This window comes from Bos taurus, chromosome 5 (genome assembly GCF_002263795.3).
Source record: "Bos taurus isolate L1 Dominette 01449 registration number 42190680 breed Hereford chromosome 5, ARS-UCD2.0, whole genome shotgun sequence".
In the NCBI taxonomy this organism is placed as follows: domain Eukaryota; kingdom Metazoa; phylum Chordata; class Mammalia; order Artiodactyla; family Bovidae; genus Bos; species Bos taurus.
This window is the reverse complement of record NC_037332.1, coordinates 38,275,970-38,295,132: the sequence shown is the minus strand read 5'-3', so window position 1 is coordinate 38,295,132 and position 19,163 is coordinate 38,275,970. Positions and strand designations below refer to the sequence as shown.

Genomic DNA, 19,163 nt, shown 5'->3' with positions numbered 1-19,163 from the left:
GGATCAGGGATGGAACCTGTGTTCCTCGTATTGGTGGGTGGACTCCCATCTACTGTCCCACCCTGAAAGTCCCATCTAAAATGATTTTAAGGAATTTTAATTAATATTCAAGAAAACAGAAATCTTATATTTCAGATAAGGGTCATTCAGATCAGATCAGATCAGTCGCTCAGTCGTGTCCGACTTTCCGTGACCCCATGAATCGCAGCACGCCAGGCCTCCCTGTCCATCACCAACTCCCGGAGTTCACTGAAACTCACGTCCAACAAGTCAGTGATGCCATCCAGCCATCTCATCCTCTGTCGTCCCCTTCTCCTCTTGCCCCCAATCCCTCCCAGCATCAGAGTCTTTTCCAGTGAGTCAACTCTTTGCATGAGGTGGCCAAAGTACTGGAGTTTCAGTTTGAGCATCATTCCTTCCAAAGAAATCCCAGGGCTGATCTCCTTCAGAATGGACTGGTTGGATCTCCTTGTAGTCCAAGGGACTCTCAAGAGTCTTCTCCAACACCACAGTTCAAAAGCATCAATTCTTCGGCGCTCAGCCTTCTTCACAGTCCAACTCTCACATCCATACATGACCACAGGAAAAACCATAGCCTTGACTAGACGAACCTTTGTTGGCAAAGTAATGTCTCTGCTTTTGAATATGCTGTCTAGGTTGGTCATAACTTTCCTTCCAAGGAGTAAGCGTCTTTTAATTTCATGGCTGCAGTCACCATCTGTAGTGATTTTGGAGCCCAGAAAAATAAAGTCTGACACTGTTTCCACTGTTTCCCCATCTATTTCCCATGAAGTGATGGGACTGGATGCCATAATCTTCATTTTCTGAATGTTGAGCTTTAAGCCAACTTTTTCACTCTCCACTTTAACTTTCATCAAGAGGCTTTTGAGTTCCTCTTCACTTTCTGCTATAAGGGTGGTGTCATCTGTATATCTGAGGTGATTGATATTTCTCCCGGCAATCTTGATTCCAGCTTGTATTTCTTCCAGTCCAGCGTTTCTCACGATGTACTCTGCATATAAGTTAAATAAACAGGGTGACAATAGACAGCGTTGATGGACTCCTTTTCCTATTTGGAACCAGTCTGTTGTTCTATGTCCAGTTCTAACTGTTGCTTCCTGACCTGCATACAAATTTCTCAAGAGGCAGATCAGGTGGTCTGGTATTCCCATCTCTTTCAGAATTTTCCACAGTTTATCGTGATCCACACAGTCAAAGACTTTGACATAGTCAATAAAGCAGAAGTAGATGCTTTTCTGGAACTCTCTTGCTTTTTCCATGATCCAGCAGATGCTGGCAATTTGATCTCTGGTTCCTCTGCCTTTTCTAAAACCAGCTTGAACATCAGGAAGTTCACGGTTCACATATTGCTGAAGCCTGGCTTGGAGAATTTTGAGCATTACTTTACTAGCGTGTGAGATGAGTGCAATTGTGTGGTAGTCTGAGCATTCTTTGGCATTGCCTTTCTTTGGGATTGGAATGAAAACTGACCTTTTCCAGTCCTGTGGCCACTGCTGAGTTTTCCAAATTTGCTGGCATATTGAGTGCAGCACTTTCACAGCATCATCTTTCAGGATTTGAAATAGCTCAACTGGAATTCCATCACCCCCACTAGCTTTGTTCATAGTGATGCTTTTCTAAGGCCCACTTGACTTCACATTCCAGGATGTCTGGCTCTATGTCAGTGATCACACCGTCGTGATTATCTGGGTTGTGAAGATCTTTTTTGTACAGTTCTTCTGTGTATTCTTGCCACCTGTTCTTAATATCTTCTGCTTCTGTTAGGTCCATACCATTTCTGTCCTTTATCGAGCCCATCTTTGCATGAAATGTTCCTTTGGTATCTCTGATTTTCTTGAAGAGATCTCTAGTCTTTCCCATTCTGTTGTTTTCCTCTATTTCTTTGCATTGATCACTGAAGAAGACTTTCTTATCTCTTCTTGCTATTCTTTGGAACTCTGCATTCAGATATTTATATCTTTCCTTTTCTCCTTTGCTTTTTGCTTCTCTTCTTTTCACAGCTATTTGTAAGGCCTCCCCAGACAGCCATTTTGCTTTTTTGCATTTCTTTTCCATGGGGATGGTCTTGATCCCTGTCTCCTGGACAGTGTCACGAACCTCATTTCATAGTTCATCAGGCACTCTATCTATCAGATCTAGTTCCTTAAATCTATTTCTCACTTCCACTGTCTAATCATAAGGGATTTGATCTAGGTTATACCTGAATGGTCTAGTGGTTTTCCCTACTTTTCTTCAATTTCAGTCTGAATTTGGCAATAAGGAGTTCATGGTCTGAGCCACAGTCAGCTCCTGGTCTTGTTTTTGCTGACTGTATAGAGCTTCTCCGTCTTTGGCTGCAAAGAATATAATCAATCTGATTTCGGTGTTGACCATCTGGTCATGTCCATGTATAGAGTCTTCTCTTGTGTTGTTGGAAGAGGGTGTTTGCTATGACCAGTGCATTCTCTTGGCAAAACTCTATTAGTCTTTGCCCTGCTTCATTCCGTATTCCAAGGCCAAATTTGCCTGTTACTCCAGGTGTTTCTTGACTTCCTACTTTTGCATTCCAGTCCCCTATAATGAAAAGGACATCTTTTTTGCGTGTTGGTTCTAAAAGGTCTTGTAGGTCTTCATAGAACCGTTCAACTTCAGGTTCTTCAGCGTTACTGGTTGGGGCATAGACTTGGATTACTGTGATATAGAATGGTTTGCCTTGGAAACGAACAGAGATCATTCTGTCGTTTTTGAGATTGCATCCAAGTACTGCGTTTCGAACTCTTTTGTTGACCATGATGGCCACTCCATTTCTTCTGAGGGACTCCTGCCTGCAGTAGTAGATATAATGGTCATCTGAGTTAAATTCACCCATTCCAGTCCATTTCAGTTCGCTGATTCCTAGAATGTCGACATTCACTCTTGCCATCTCTTGTTTGACCACTTCCAATTTGCCTTGATTCATGGACCTGACATTCCAGGTTCCTATGCAATATTGCTCTTTACAGCATCGGACCTTGCTTCTATCACCAGTCACATCCACAGCTGGGTATTGTTTTTGCTTTGGCTCCATCCCTTTGTTCTTTCTGGAGTTATTTCTCCACTGATCTCCAGTAGCATATTGGGCACCTACTGACCTGGGGAGTTCCTCTTTCAGTACCCTATTATTTTGCCTTTTCGTACTGTTCATGGGGTTCTCAAGGCAAGAATACTGAAGTGGTTTGCCATTCCCTTCTCCAGTGGACCACATTCTGTCAGATCTCTCCACCATGACCCGCCCATCTTGGGTTGCCCCACGGGCGTGGCTTAGTTTCATTGAGTTAGACAAGGCTGTGGTCCTAGTGCGATTAGATTGACTAGTTTTCTGTGAGTATGGTTTCAGTGTGTCTGCCCTCTTGCAACACCTACGGTCTTACTTGGGTTTCTCTTAGCCTGGGTGTGGGGTATCTCTTCACAGCTGCTCCAGCAAAGAGCAGCCATTGCTCCTTACCTTGGAGGAGGGGTATCTTTTCACCACCGCCCTTCCTGACCTTCAATGTGGGATAGCTCCTCTAGGCCCTCCTGCACCCGTGCAGCCACGGCTTGGGCTTGGTCCTCCCGGCCACTGCCTCTGGCCTCCGGCATGGGGTTGCTCCTCCCGGCTGCCGCCCTTGGCCTCTGGCGTAGGGGTGTGCGGTAGCTCCTCCCGCCCGCCGCCCCAGGCCTCAGGCTTAGGGGCGTGGGGTAGCTCCTCCCGGCTGCTGCCCCTGACCTCGGACACGGGGTAACTCCTCTTGTCGCCGCCCCTGACCTCGGACACTGGGTGTCTCCTCTCGGCAGGCCCGCCTGACCTAGGACACGGGGTAGCTCCTCTCGGCCGGTCCTGCGCCGTCGCAGTCTGGTACTCGAGGCCACTGCCTCTGACCTCGGACGTCGGGTAACTCCTCTTGGCCGCCGCCCTTCGGGCATGGGGTCCTCCCGGCTTCTGCCCCTGACCTCGGACGTGGGGTGGTTCAGGGTTACCTTAGGGAGTTTAGGTTATATGAGCCAGGCTAGTCTGTTTCCACTTCACCTGGGCTCATTGTGTAGGCCTTAGTAGTTTCAGCCCTCTTTAGTACAGTCTGGACTCTGTTTTTATGTACTATCCTAATCCTTTGAAGCAGTCAACATTATTTCTTAGCTTTTCATCCTTTCAACTGATGCATTTGAAATTGGCAGATGGATAAAAGCAAAAGCAACCCCCAAAAGACAGACCTAGCTCTCTGGGTTTCTTGTCTTGTAGATCCATAATTCTGCTTCATTCTTAGCTCTCTGATGACTGAGCAGATAGCTAAAAATCAAGTTTTTTGGTTCAGTTTTTCTAGATTTTTTTCAAAAGTCAATTTAGAATTTAGTTCTTCATTTTTGAACCTTAAAGTGTTTCTTTTTTTTTTTTTTTAGTGTTTCTTAAAGTAGTAGTGGTATTTTGTTGAAGTAGCAAAAACTGAGGTAAGCCTTGAAGTAATGTTATCTTTAGGTCAAACTCTATGAAATAGAAATATTTTTTAAAATATATCAAAGATTTTATTAGTAGAAAATATCTGTTAAATATATGGTACAGAATTAAAGCCAGGAGTGAGTTTACTGAAATACAAGCTGTTAAACCAAGGGCAATGGAACACTTAAAATTTTCCTAATGATAATTATTTTGTGTTTGCTTATTCACTAGTCATTTGATAGCATTTGGTTGCATACATATAATAACAGGCACTAAAGATTTAAGAAAAACTGTGGGAGAAAAAAAACACTTTACATTTTATTACAAAGGATTTTTAAAAATGTTTTTTTTGAGATTTTGTTTGAATCTGTTCACTGACTTTCCTGCAGGTCCCCTAAAGAGAGTTGTATTTGGAAACAATGTTAAAAGTTGAGTTGCTTTGTTAAAGAACAGCATTTTTCTGAATAATGAAAAAGTAGATCACAACAAAATATAAGTTGGATGATGATTTCCCAGCCAAGATGTTTGGAAAGTTTTGCGTTTGCAGAGAGTATCTGAGGTGGAGGAAGCTACTCTTGTTGCCCGGATTTCTTGGTGATCCTGAGATGGTTACCTGACACCAAGTTGGTGGTGGTGGTTGACAAGGCTGTCTTCTCTTGGGCGAGTAAGCTATGCTGTATGAGTGTTCAGAAGAAATCCTTAAGATGTAATAAGGATTTTTAGACAGTAGTTGATCTTACAGTTTGTTTTCCCTTAAAATAAACATTAATAATGGAAATTCTTTTTTGAAAGATAAAAGTTCTGTTTGCTTTCCAAAAAAATCCTTTCATACCATTGTAAGTGACAAAGAGCTATATTTTTATATTTCATATTTTTAAAGGACAATAAACATCTTTTAAAAAAAAAAGACACTAGAGCATATAACGTATACAAAGTACATAAATCAAGGTATATAGCTCAGTGTGAACTGTAAGTGTAACCACAATCCAGGTTAAGAGAGAGAATTTTACTTGCATCTCAGAAGCTTTTTCATGCTTCTATTCAGTTGCTTTCTTCTTCCTCTTCAAAGGTGATTGTTATTCTGACCTAAAGCAATCTTAATAGTCAGTGACAATAATTACAGTTGTTGTAACTTGTAAAAACTTTTTGTCAAAGTAAAACTAATATTCATTTAATACACTGTAATTTAAAACATTAGAAACCTTTGTCAAAAACTTATCATGAGTAGTTTGAACATGTGTTTGTTTGTCTCCTCGAAGCAAGCATCTTTTTTATGCCTTGATGAATTGTTATACTGCGTTCTGAGTTTGAGTCAGTTTCCAGTACTTTATCCTTTGCATTTTCATTGTTGGAAATATCTCTGAGAGTTCCTTTACTGTGGATTTTTTATTAGGCTCCCTTCCTCTGGGACATCTTTATCCTTTTTGTCATAGTGCCTTTCCTTGTTTGCCTTCAGTAAGTTTGCCTTTACCATTTTTCCTCAGGCTGCGTATCTTTTTTTTTTTCTTTTGAGTGAACACAGAATTTTATTTATCTTGTGTAAACTCATAGTGAGATTTCTGGGTTGTATGGTAGGTATGTGTTGGACATTATAGAAGGTTGTACATTATTTGCTAAAGTGGCTATTTCACATTACTTCGAGCAGTGTATGAGAATTCCAGTTGCTCCACATCCTTGTTAATGCTAATTTTATTGGAGTATAGTTAATCTACAGTGTTGTGTGAGTTTCTGGTGTATAGCAAAGTGAATCGGCCATACATATACATATGTCCACTCACTGCCAGACTCCTTTCCTCTATAGGTCATTACAGAGCACCCAGTAGGCTTCCCTGTGCTATTCAGTATGTTCCCATCAGTTATCTGTTTTATATACAGTAGTTGTGAACACACCAGTGCATGTCTTGAAAGCAACGTTGCCGTCGTTCCCTTGGTCACTTATTTCTTCCATAACTCCATTTATATTCAGTTTGAATTCCATTCCTACCATTACACTTCTTCTGTTTTTTGGCACAAGAAGGCAACAAAACTCCATCTTTGTTGTTTGCCTGTGAACTGAATAACACATACATGGTGACCAATCCAAAAGCCTTTGAAAAATGCAGTGTGATTGGTCACTGATGATGATGTGCATTTGTTAGTCATGTGGTGATTTGTGAACCGAGAGCTAGCAGCTGTGTGCCTGTTTATATTCCTGTATGTGAAATCCAGTTGTTTCACATCGTTGTCAGTGCTTGGTATTGTCAGTATTTGTTTTTTCTTTAATTTGAGTTAGAGAGTTAATACATATGATACATGTTATGTATGCTTGTAGGCATTATTCCTTTTAGTCCCATCATTTCCATTTTATAGATGAGGATACAGGCACAGAGAGGTTAAGTAACTTCAAACCTTTCCCATGGTAACCAAATGACGGAACCAGAATTGAATCCTGACAGGCTTGTTCCAGAGCCTGTGCTCTTATCTATGGGACTGTATATAAATTAAAAGATTGAAAATAGAGTAGGAAATATTTTACTTGAAAATGTAACATAATTTGAATAGGAGAATTGAAGAAACTTTAGTGCTTGATGTTATGTGTATTATAAAGCAACATTTTAGAATTGTTCATTGGTTCCAAGAAGCTCTTGAATATTTTTTCTTGTTTCGTCGACTGATAAATTTATAAGGGAGTGAGTGTGTTTGTACATGTGTCTGTCTGACTCAGGACTGCTGAACTTTGTCGCTATTGACATTTGATACTGGGCAGTTTTTTATTGTAGGGGGTCTGTCCTGTGCTTTGTAGGATGTTTAGCAGCACCCCTGAGCTTTACCCATAAGATGCTAGTACTATCCCCAGTTGTGAGTCAGAAATATCGTGTCTTCAGATATCGCCACCTGTCCTAGTAGGAGCAAAAGCACCATCACTTGAGAACCATTAGTGTATACTAAGGAGCCTCACTAATAAAATCCTTTTTTATTCTTGCATATATTTGAGTATTTTTCATATTCATAACCTGGATAAATAGGTTTTTCTGCATTTACAGTATTGGATTTTCAGAGCAATAATGATAGCTGTTACTAGTCACATGAGTACATTAAGCATCAGGAAACTGTTTCTATAGGTTGCTTTTCCTCTCTAAAGTATAATTACAGCAACTTAATTACTCTGTAAAAGATGAGCTAAGGGTTTCTTTTTGGATTGGAAAGGTTGGTGTTGGAGGTGGTGGCATTAAATAGTGGAAGATCAGTTTTAGAAATCTAAAATAGGGAACCAGGGAATATTGACATTGGAACATATTTACTTATATAAGTTGTTAATAGTAGTTAAATTGATTTACTAAATAATTGGGAAATATTTTGCTCTCCCACATGATGAATAGGAAGTATCAATGAAATGAAAGAATAAAAAAGCTTAACTAATTTCTAATTAAAAATAAAAATTTAAAACCTTAAATTATGAAAATACTACAGTCACATTATAGAAATCATTTGTAAAGGAAAAATTCCTTGATTTTATTAGGAATAGGTTTATAGATGAAAGCATTGTTGATTTTTCTGTTGAACTACATGCTTTAAAGACTCATTACATTCTCACATCAAAGAAATAGAAATAAATCTATGAAAGGGTTTTGTTTCAGTATAAGGTAAAAGATACAAGGTTGCTCAATTTGTCCTTGCCATATTATCATAATTAAAAAAACAAACCAAGCCTTTGTATATCCATTTTTAACCTCATAAATTTGTCATAAATTATAGTGGGTGACCAAAATCCTAAGAAAATTAGGACTCAGTTGTTTCATAAAACTAATGTCATGTGCACTGGTGACACACATGAAGACATCGGTATTATTTATGGATAACTGGATCGTTTTGATAGTCATGACTTTTTTTTCTCAGATAGAAACTCTTTGGGCTGACATTTGAAACCAAGTGCAAACTAAATTAACCAGGTGTTATGACAAGACAAAGAAGAAATTAAAAGTATTTTGCAGCATTTGGTCACATTGGGTTGAGCCTAGACAAAGATTTTTATAGATGTATAAATAGAGGAAAAGAAAGGAGATTTATTGTTAAAGATGAGAAAAGCATTCTGACAGAAATGTTTGCTATTTCAGCTCTATCTAGTATTTGCTCTCTGTATGTATCTTGAAGTCTTAACTTTTGTGGACTGGATTAGTATTTTTCTTTTAGGACCATTAAGTCCCTAGTAATTTCCACCCCAACCCAAATTGTATTTTATTCATGATGAGGTTTATCTACATTACCCGAATTTTCACAACTGGTCAGGATCATTTGCATATTTGATAGAAAAAGTTAAAATAACTTGAGTTACATTAAATATTTACTTAAATGACATATTTGTCTTCCATTGATTTAGCTTCATATCCTTCATCTATTTCTTATTGTACTTTTCAGAAAACTTTTCAATGGTTTGTCAGCATTCATTAAATTATTAAAGACCAATATTTAAGATACTGCCATCTGATGTTGACGTTTTCACCCTTAATTGGAAAGTCACTTTAAATCTAATTAAATTTCAACTTTAGGTACCTTTTTTGGATGTAATATAAACTTAGTATTTTGATACACAGTAGTTTCTTCTTATAGACTTATAATTTATTTTATATATATATATATATGGACAGAGACAGACAGACAGGTCTTTTTTTCCTATCCCTTCCTTCCAAACATTTAGCTTTTTAATCAATCCGAATTTGTCATGGCATATGTTAAAAGAAAGGGAATCAGTCACTCTCTTCTCCATGTTGTCTCAAAGTTTGGTAAAATATTTTATAACTTAATAGTCCATGTGTTTGAGGCAAGATTAAAAATGAGATACCTGATATATTTTTTACTGTTCTTTCCATCTGTTTTCTGCAATAGAAACCTACCTTTCACAAGTTGAAACCACTTCCCTCCTAATTCATTGGTTCTTGAGATGAGTTCTGGGCATACTTCTTGCTTCTTATTACCTCCTCCAAGCCACAGTTCCAATGTCATCTGTGAACTTCTCCATTTGTACCACTTGTCCTTGTCTCCGTACTCTTTGATGAATTTTCAGGATCCCATGGCTTCCCTGGTGGCTCAGTGGTAAAGAATCTACCTGCCAATGCAGGAGACATGGGTTCAATCGTTAGGTTGGGATGATCCTCTGGAGAAGGAAATGGCAACCCACTCCAGTATTCTTGCCTGGGAAATCCCATGGACAGAGGGAGGGCCCTGGTGGGCTACAGTCCATGGGGTCGCAAAACAGTTGGGCACAACTTACTGACTGAACAACTGCAAATTCTTTGTTTCTGGATTATTATAGTTTCTGGCACACAGTCTTCTCCATCCCTCTCTGTTTTGATTTGGTGATACTTTTAACTAACATCAGTCTTGTGTTTTTCAACTCTTCTGTGTAGCTGTCCACTGGTATGGTCAAAACCCTAGAATCGTCATCATTGAAAAATGTTGTGCCTCTGTCATGAGTTCTGATTTACTGTTTTTGACTTGTTATCGTTGTTCAGTCACTAAGTTGTGTCCGATTCTTTGCAGCCCCGTGGACGGCAGCACGCCCAGCTCCTCTGTCCTTTGCTGTCTCCCAGACTTTGCTCAAATTCATGTTCATTGACTCGGTGATGCTGTCTAACCATCTCATCTGCCGCCCCCTTCTGCCTTCAGTCTTTCTGAGCATCAGGGTCTTTTCCAATGAGTCGGCTCTTCACATCAGGTGGCCAAAGTATTAGAACTTCACCTTCAGCAACAGTCCTTCCAATGAATATTCAGGGTTGATTCCTTTTAGGATTGACTGGTTTGATCTCCTTGTAGTCCAGGAGACTCTCAAGAGTCTTCTCCAGCACCACAATTTGAAAACATCAGTTCTTCAGTGCTCAGCCTTCTTTATGGTTCAACTCTCATATCCATATACATGACTACTGGAAAAATCATAGATTTGACTATATGGACCTTTGTTGGAAAACTGATGTCTCTGCTTTTTAATATGCTGTCCAGGTTTGTCATAACTTTCCTTCCAAGGAGCTGATGTCCTTTAATTCATGGTTGCAGCCACCATCTGCCATGATTTTGGAGCCCAGGAAAATAAATTCTGTCACTGCTTCCAGTTTTTCCCCATCTATTTGCCATAAAGTAATGGGACTGGATGCCATGATCTTCTTTTTTTTTTATGTTGAGTTTCAGGCCAGCTTTTTCACTCTCCTTTTCACTCTCATCAAGAGGCTCTTGAGTTCCTCTTCATTTTCTGCCATTAGAGTGGTATCATCTGCATATCTGAGGTTGTTGATGTTTCTCCCAGCAGTCTTGATCCCAGCTAATGATTCATCCAGCCTGGCATTTCACGTGATGTACTCTGTAGAGAGGGTAAATAATCAGGATGACAATATACAGCCTTGTTGTACTCCTTGCCCAATTTTGAACCTGTCCTCTTTTCCATGTCCCAGTCTAACTGTTACTTCTTGAGCTGCGTACAAGTTTCTCAGGAGACAGGTAAGGTGGTCTGGTACTCCCATCTTTTTCCAAGAATTTCTCACCATTTTGTGATCCACACGGTCATAGGCGCTAGCATAGTCAATGAAGCAGAAGTAGATGTAGATGTTTTTCTGGAATTCCTTTGTGTTCTCCATGATCCAGTGGATGGTGGCAGTTTGATCTCTGGTTACTCTGCCTTTTCTTAACCCAACTTGTACATCTGGCATTCTCTGTTCACATACTGCTGAAGTCTAGATTGAAGGATTTTGAGCATAACCTTGCTAGCATGTGAAATGCATGCAGTAGATTGAGCATTCTTTGGCATTGCCCTTCTTTGGGACTGGAATGAAAACCGACCTTTTCCAGTCCTGTGGCCACTGCTGACTTTTCCAGATTTGTTGACATTGAGTCCAGCAGTTTAACAGTGTCATCATTTAGGATTTTAAGTAGCTCAACTGGAATACCATCACACCACTAGCTTTGTTCGTAGTGATGCGTCCTTGACTTAGATACCATAGCTGTATGTAAACAACTCTGACGTGTCAGTGAGGTTGTCTAGTTCAGTCCTTCTCAAAGTTTTGTGTGCCTCAGATTCATCTGGAGGGCCTTGTTAAAGCCCTGAACGCTTGGTCTGCACACTTCAGTGGGTGGTGTGATGCCCTGAATTTGCACTTCTGTCACCTTCTCAAGGTTGCAATGCAGGTCTGGGGACGTGCACTTTGAGAAACAGTGCTCAAATTAATACTTTTCCCCAAAGGACAAATGATTTCCATTCTGCCTTAAGCATCTGTTCATGTCCTTACTTTCTTTACTTTGTATTGATGACTTCTAGAAATATGTTAGGGCTTCTCTGATAGCTCAGTTGATAAAGAGTCCACCTACAGTGCAGGAAACCCCAGTTCGATTCTTGGGTCAGGAAGATCCGCTGGAGAAGGGATAGGCTACCCACTCCAGTATTCTCGGGCTTCCCTTGTGGCTCAGCTGGTAAAGAATCCACCTGCAATGTGGGAGATGTGGGTTTGATCCCTGGGTTGGGAAGATCCCCTTGAGAAGCAAAAGGCTACCCGCTCCAGTATTCTGGCCTGGAGAATTCCATGGATTGTGAAGTCCATGGGGTCGCAAAGAGTCAAACACTACTGAGTGACTTTCACCTTTGTGGCATAAACAACAGAAATGTGTCACTGAGGTAAAGAACTTCTGAAGAGAGATTTCTCATGCCTTCTCTTGAAATGAGAATTTTCCTCTGTGTCCTTTCATGTTCTCTCTTCTTTCCTTTATGCTGTTCTCTTCTACTTAGTTCCCTTGTCCCATTTTTTCCTGGTGATTTTTGGCTCCTTCTTTATCAGTTACCTAAAATGGTCTTGGATTATCAGTTTCTCCTTCTATAAGAAATTAGCGTTTTCCCTTCAGCTTCCAAATATATCCAAGATTCCCTCATAGCTCAGTTGGTAAAGAATCTGCCTGCAATCCGGGAGACCTGGGTTCAATCCCTGGGTTGGGAAGATCCCCTGGAAAAGGGAAAGGCTACCTGCTCCAGTATTTCTGGCGTGGAGAATTCCATGGACTGTACTGAGCGACTTTCACTTTGACTTTCCAAATGTATCCAGAGAAGCCCCTTTTCTCAGAGCATTGTCCCAATTCTCTTCCTTCTTTCCTCTGCCAAACTTTTTTTTTTGGAAGAAAAGTGATAGTTTAATCCCTTTAGTAGATAGAGTTTCTTATAGTCTGATTTGGTTTCCAGAGTTCCACTGGTCAGCTCACTCACTGGTCATGTGACTCTTAGGTTTTAAATTCAAAGATCTCTTCCAGTTTCTGCAATATTTGATATAAACTATCTTTTCTCTTTTTGAAAGTTTCTTCCTTTGTTTTTCAGTTATAGCCTTTTAAACTTTTCACTGTTCTTGTTTGCATATCCTTTAATCCTTCTCTGCTTTTTCTTGAAACTTGGACTGCTTTTCCCAAACATCTAAATTTGTGCTGTTTAGTATGGGAGCCACTAGCTAAATGTGCCTGTTGAGCACTTGAAATGTGGCTAGTTCAGACTGGGATATTGTGTAAATGTAAAATACACACTTGATTTTCAAGATGTAAGATGAAAAAGAATATAAAATATCTCACTAAATTTTAGAATATTGATTATATGTAGATAATATTTTGAGGATATTGGGTTAAGTAAAATATTGCTGAAATTCACCTGTTTCTCTTTACTTTTGAACTCTTACTACATCATCTGTGGCTTAATTATGTTTCTCTTAGACATTGTTGATCTAAATTTTAACTTTTCTTAAAGACTTCTTGGTCAGTTTTTCATCTGTTAATATATACTTCTTTTCTGAACAATAGTACAACTTAATGAAACATTTTCTCCCCATCCCCACAGTTAGATACTAAGCTTTTTTAGAGCCAGAATAATTCTCCATAGTGCCTTTTATATATTGGGACATAGATATATAGATAAGAAAAAATATGTATAAAAATGCATGTGAATAAATGACTTGGGTAAAGTAGTACCGTGTACTTCTGGTAGATGATGCCTACTGTGATGTTTTTGTTTAATCTGATGATCAATAGGAGAGGTTGGTGTGAAGGAGAGGAGAGATGTTATTCGGCTCTGAGATTTTAAAATCTGACATGTACTTCGCCCATGTGTATCTTGGGCCACCCCAAGCCACTGATGATGGCTCTGAATTGTGCTGTTGGGATTTTACTGCCATCTGGTGTCAGGATTAGGAAACTGTAATTCAGCGTTTTGTCTTTCTTTTCCCTCCAGAGAAAACAGGCTGTCTTTCCTCTGAATGTTGCCTTGTTCTTGTCCATTTCTTGAGTAAGTTGTCGGGAAGAGCTCATTGACTCTCACTGTAGGAAATCTTTATTCTCCTTCTTGGAGCATTCTTCACTTCCTTCCCTGATCACTTACTCTCCTGTCCCTCGTGTTCCTGTGGCCTCTCACTCTCATTCTTCTCAGACAGCCCATTTCCTTCTCAGTGTGGTAGTTTTCTAGCCTTGGATTCTCGGCCTTCTGCTTTTTATCGTTTGATTTCATCTATACCAAAGGCTTTAAATACTGCCTATTTACAGACAAATTTATAATTATAACCAGAAACCTCTTCTGGTCTTGTCACCAGTGTCTGTAGTTGCTTACCAGACTGTTAACATGAGCATCTGAAAGGTAGCATGATTGAATCTAAATGTGGCTCTCCTGCTCTGTACCTATTTCTCAGGTCTGCTTTCTCATTTCAGTAACCCACTGTGCCAGAATTTGATATCATCTTGGCATCCACCATCTCTCACACACAAAAGTCAAACATGTACCTTGTCCCATTGAGTCTACAACACTGCTTTCTTGCGCGTGTTGAATTTGTGATGCTTGCCCTGCTTCCACCTGATCCAAATCACCACTGCCTCTTGCCTGGACTAAGAATGCTCCTAACTGGTCTCCCAGCACACACTGTTGGCTGCACATTTCATCTGTACATTTAGTATCAGCCTCTCCCACTCGCCTGAGAGTTCCATAGTGGTAGGGGCTACATGTATGTGCTTCACCTTTGGGTCCCCAGCCCCTGGTAGTTCCTAAAATCTGTGTAATACATATATAGCTATTTACTTCAGCTCTCAGTGATTTTGCTATGACTCCTATAGTTTTAGTGGCTTATTTCAGTATTAATATTTTGTCTGAGTTCATTTATTGTAATGAGTTTTAACTATTTTCTACTTCTGCACAGAGGAGCTTCATTATATCTGTAAAGACAATATAGTTTGGGTATTAATAGTTAATGACAACAATCTGGTTACATATTAAGGACTACCAGTCAATATGCTGAAATTATTTTCTGAGCATTTGAAATTTCATGGCAGTTGGCTCATCTTTTTATCATTCTTCCGTCTAGAGTGTAATGTTCTTTAATTTCAGTATGGAGGTGTATTTGCTAAATCTTCAGTTAAAACCTGTTTGACTCCAAGTGTTCTTTTAAATAGAAACTTGTGTCTCAATAGTTTTATTAATTTTAATTTGTTTTGATATTTTAATGATAGTTTTGCTTTATAAATCTTTATTACTTGGGCTTGCTTTCTGCTTTGAGTTGATGATATTGCTTAATAAGGCAATTTAACTTGTATAAGTAAAGGTGATACAAAAAGTTGGTATTTAGAGATGGGCAACACTCTGTTATAAACTCAGAGAGCAAGGATTTAATAAGTATATACCATGGTTTCTCAACCTTGGCATTGTTAACGCTTTGGATTGCATCATTTTTTACTCTGTATGTTTGGGAGCTGTTCTGGGCATCATAGCATTTTGGTAGCATCCTGGTACCAGTTGCATTCCCTCCTCTCCAATTGTAACAACAAAAGTGTCTATAAACGCTGCCAGATTACCATGGGGCAGGGTAGTGGGGAATTGCACCAGATGAAAAGTGTTGAATGCTATGCTTAGATGAGGATAATAGGCCAAGAACTGTCTCACTGGGGCAATCTCTGGCATTTTCTAGGAGTCTTTGAGAGAGTAGTAGTGGTGTGGTGTGTTGTTAGTAGCAAACAGAAGTAGAAACTATATGACTATGTTTTGCACATGTATAAATTTTTGTGCTTGCTTAAAAGAAGTAACTTTTGCACATAACCATGTGGTTAACCAAACTAAAAAAATGCTGCATTCCAAATATGTTACTAATAAAGCTTCATTTATTGACTGTTTTCAGAAGGTAGGTGATTGTAGAAAAAGGGAACAAAAATTACAACATAAAGAGTGGCTTATAATCAGATCTTTTGCTATTTGTTCTTATGTATAGAGAATACAAGATATAATTAACTTATTTATTTTTACTTCAAAGGGACATGAGAGACAACTTTAGAAGAAAAAGTTTCAACTCCTATTATGTGAGAGAGCGGTCACCTCATAAAAGAAACACTCCTTTTTTCAGAGAATCGCCTGTAGGCCGAAAGGATTCTCCACACAGCAGATCTGGCTCCAGTGTCAGCAGTAGAAGTTACTCTCCAGAAAGAAGCAAAACTTATTCTTTCCATCAGTCTCAACATAGAAGTATGTATTTTTAAGAGTTCTCCTTTTTGTTTTTTTTTGCAGCCTCCAACAGTCAGAATATACCGAGTCAGATAGCATTATATGTGTTATTAGATATACATATTATTTTTAACTCTTTATTTGAAAGTTTTCAAACTTACAGAAAAGTAGAATAGTATAACGAATGTCATAACATGTCTTGGAACCATTTCAAGTTGCAGTCCACATGATATTTCACTTCTTCAGTGAAGTATCTGTGTAGAGGAGGTATATTTGTAATCATGTTGGTGAGTTATACACTCCTGTATGTTCTGCTAATTCCTGGGTTGATCCAACCTCCTTTAACCTTTGTCACTAGGGGAGATAATTTATATTTTTCATGAAAAATATTAGTGTTTCCCCTGAATATAACGTATAGCCTTACAGAATTTATTTATTTATTTTTTTTAGCCTTACAGAATTTAGAGCTAAAACCTACCTTCGATTCATTCTTTGCCAACCTCCAATTTGTTTTTGTTTTTGTTTTTTAATTTGAAGTCCCCAGACATGCATGGCATTCAGTGCATGTCACCCTGGCCCAGTTGCTCAGTATTGGTTGGAATAAATAAATGAAGCAACTTTCCTAGGTAAAATGTTCCTGTATTACCATTCTGGACTCTACCATCTGCAGTTGTGCTCATTCACAATACAGTTCCTCATGCCTTCTGTATCCAGAATGTTATGTTAGAACAGTGTCCCTGTCACCCAGCAATTAGAATGGATATGTATTTTCCCACAACTAATAGCAAGTTTATCAATATATAAATGTGACATGTAAAGTATAACTTTGATGTAAGACTTGATACTTTGTAAATGAGTTAACATGACATAAGCAGGTCTAAGTAAGAGATTCTCACTCTGGGGATGGAAGAACATGCCATGGAGGAAATGGCATTTGGACTCATCTTTTATTTCAGACTTGTACGACTAGAGAAGTATCTTCTAGGTAGAAGGAATTATAAACCAACATATAGAAATCAGAAATTTATTCTTTCTTTTCCTTCCTTTTAACTCTTTTTTTTCAAATAATAAGATTTTTAGTTTAACAATCTTTGCTTAAAATCATTAGATTGTCTCCATTGTAGCTGTTGTTGGATTCCTGTATTTAATAAACGTTTATCACTTGTCTGCTATTTCCAGAGATAGTTAGAGTGGGGCTTCCAAAAAACATATTTTGGATATATGTGTATGAATGGCCTTGCAGAAGGTAAGAATCCCACTTGAAGGTTTTAAAACAACTATAGTGACTCAACACATGCCTGATTGCTTAAAATATTCTTGGACTAGTTCCAGGTAATTGAAAGTTTTACTATGGAGTTCAGTGTTAAAAGTTTGGTAACTTCTCCTTTCCTTCACTTCCTTCCTCTCCCCTCACCCTTCAAGGAGATAAACAGCCTCTAAGTCTAATGTATGCTCACATGCCCAGACATAAATATCCAAAATTAGCCAGGTACCTTCTAGGGACATATGTTTTTAGATGTGTATGACTTAAATCCAGATCTATTAGTAATTTGGTTAAGAGGAAGACTGTCTTTAGACACAGATTTGAAGCCTTTTAAACAAAACTAGTAAAGTGGAAGCTGGAGATCCTTCCTTAGATCTTGTAGTGAAGCTGTTAAGTTGTTTAAATTATTGGTGAATTAGCCTTGTTTCTTCCATTTTTCCTCTAAAACAGATTTCTAGGATGATATCTTCAATCTGCATTTGGTCTGGTAGGTAGTGGCCAAAACTCTAAAATCTTGAGATGCAGTATGGAGCCACAATGTGATGCTCCAGTCTGTGTGTCTCTAATATGCTTTCCCCATCCTTACAGGTCTAATAGGTTTAATATCTTGCAATGACGGAAAGATAACAGAAAATTGGGAGACTAAAATCTGGTGTGAATTGAATGAAATAGAGTGTACAACTTTGTTAATGCCTTCATGTATATTTTCTTAAGTCATTTAACTTTGAAAGTGAAGTTCTTCAGTCAAGAAAAAAGTTGTTTTTTTTTTCCCCTGGGAAAGTTCTCTTTACAGATTGCTTTGGTTGATTCCTCAGCTATTGGGGCTGAACTGTTACAATGTTTTTCTTTACTCCTTTCATTAAACAGTTTTCAGAACAGTTACATGAGATAATCTTCCAAAAAGTTAATGAAGTCTTACTTTAAACAATAAATGGAAAAAGCAATTGTTATTTTACATATTTGTGGTACTGGTTTTTGCTTTAAATATACATCTCCCAAATATTGATTGTACCTTGCGTTTATTCAAAAAATTAAAAAAAGAGCTGAGAAATGTGGTCCTTCAATTATCAGTCACGTTTTGGGCTAATTTACCAGTAGTAGGTTAATTTAGTTTTCCAATGGAAATTGACATTTTGACAAAGATTTTAAATGTTTCTGTAAGTAACAGGTAAAAATAATTTTCTTATTCCGTATGCTCTCATTTTGTTAATTTTTTAACATATAATGTTTTGCTTCTTTTCATACTTTTTAGAGAAATTTTACTGATTTTAATGATCATTAATAGTTTGTCCATGGCAATCATTTTATGACTATTTATTCATAATTCTGTGCATTTACTATATCTCTTATGTGCTTAATTATAAGTCACAATGATTGTTACTTTTTCATCTCAGTTGCTTATTTCCTGTTTTGTGCACACATGTCCATACATGTTATTTAATTAAATTTTTTCTTAGTGTTTTGAGTTAAATCCTATGGAACTTTATACTACCATAGGCTGATTATCTTTGTAAATCAAACTGTCTGCATCTTGTGTTCACATTTAAGAATTTTCTGCCCATAACTTAAGTGGACTAACCTGATCATAGCTGTGACTATGATATATGATAATATTTTTTTTCCTTATTATCGTTCATATTTACATGTTAACAGTATAGGTTGTCCTGGTTAGCCTCATTTCCTTTTCCCTTGTTATTATACTGTTATAGTTAAAATTGTTTTGTTATATATACCATTTATATTTTTACTTGAAGTTTATTTTTATTCTGAGTAATATAACCAGACATTCGCTGTTTGTCAGCTCTCTCTTAGATATTTATTTCCTTTTTCTTTCCCCTCTCTCTGATGAATCCCATTGTTTTCCTATCTTATACTCTTGCTACTTACCTTCTGTTTAGGATAACAGTGTTAATAAAAACACCAGAGTCTCCCATATCGGTATGGGAGACTTTTTGTAAAGTACTTTCCATGAAGTTTTCTACATCACA

At 38.2% G+C, this 19,163-nt stretch overlaps 1 protein-coding gene across 15 annotated transcripts in view; it reads left to right on the top strand.

Moving 5' to 3' along the window:
* Nucleotides 1-19,163, top strand: part of PPHLN1 (periphilin 1) — a 175,190-nt gene that overhangs the window by 59,471 nt on the left and 96,556 nt on the right. For 12 of the 15 annotated variants that reach the window (XM_005206425.5, XM_005206422.5, XM_005206418.5 and 9 more), the window contains one exon: nucleotides 15,724-15,932. In XM_005206425.5, coding sequence (XP_005206482.1) covers nucleotides 15,724-15,932 — 209 coding nt within the window. The remainder of the gene's footprint in view (nucleotides 1-15,723; nucleotides 15,933-19,163) is intronic. The other 3 variants (XM_024991876.2, XM_005206423.5, XM_059886513.1) reach the window with 1 other exon arrangement.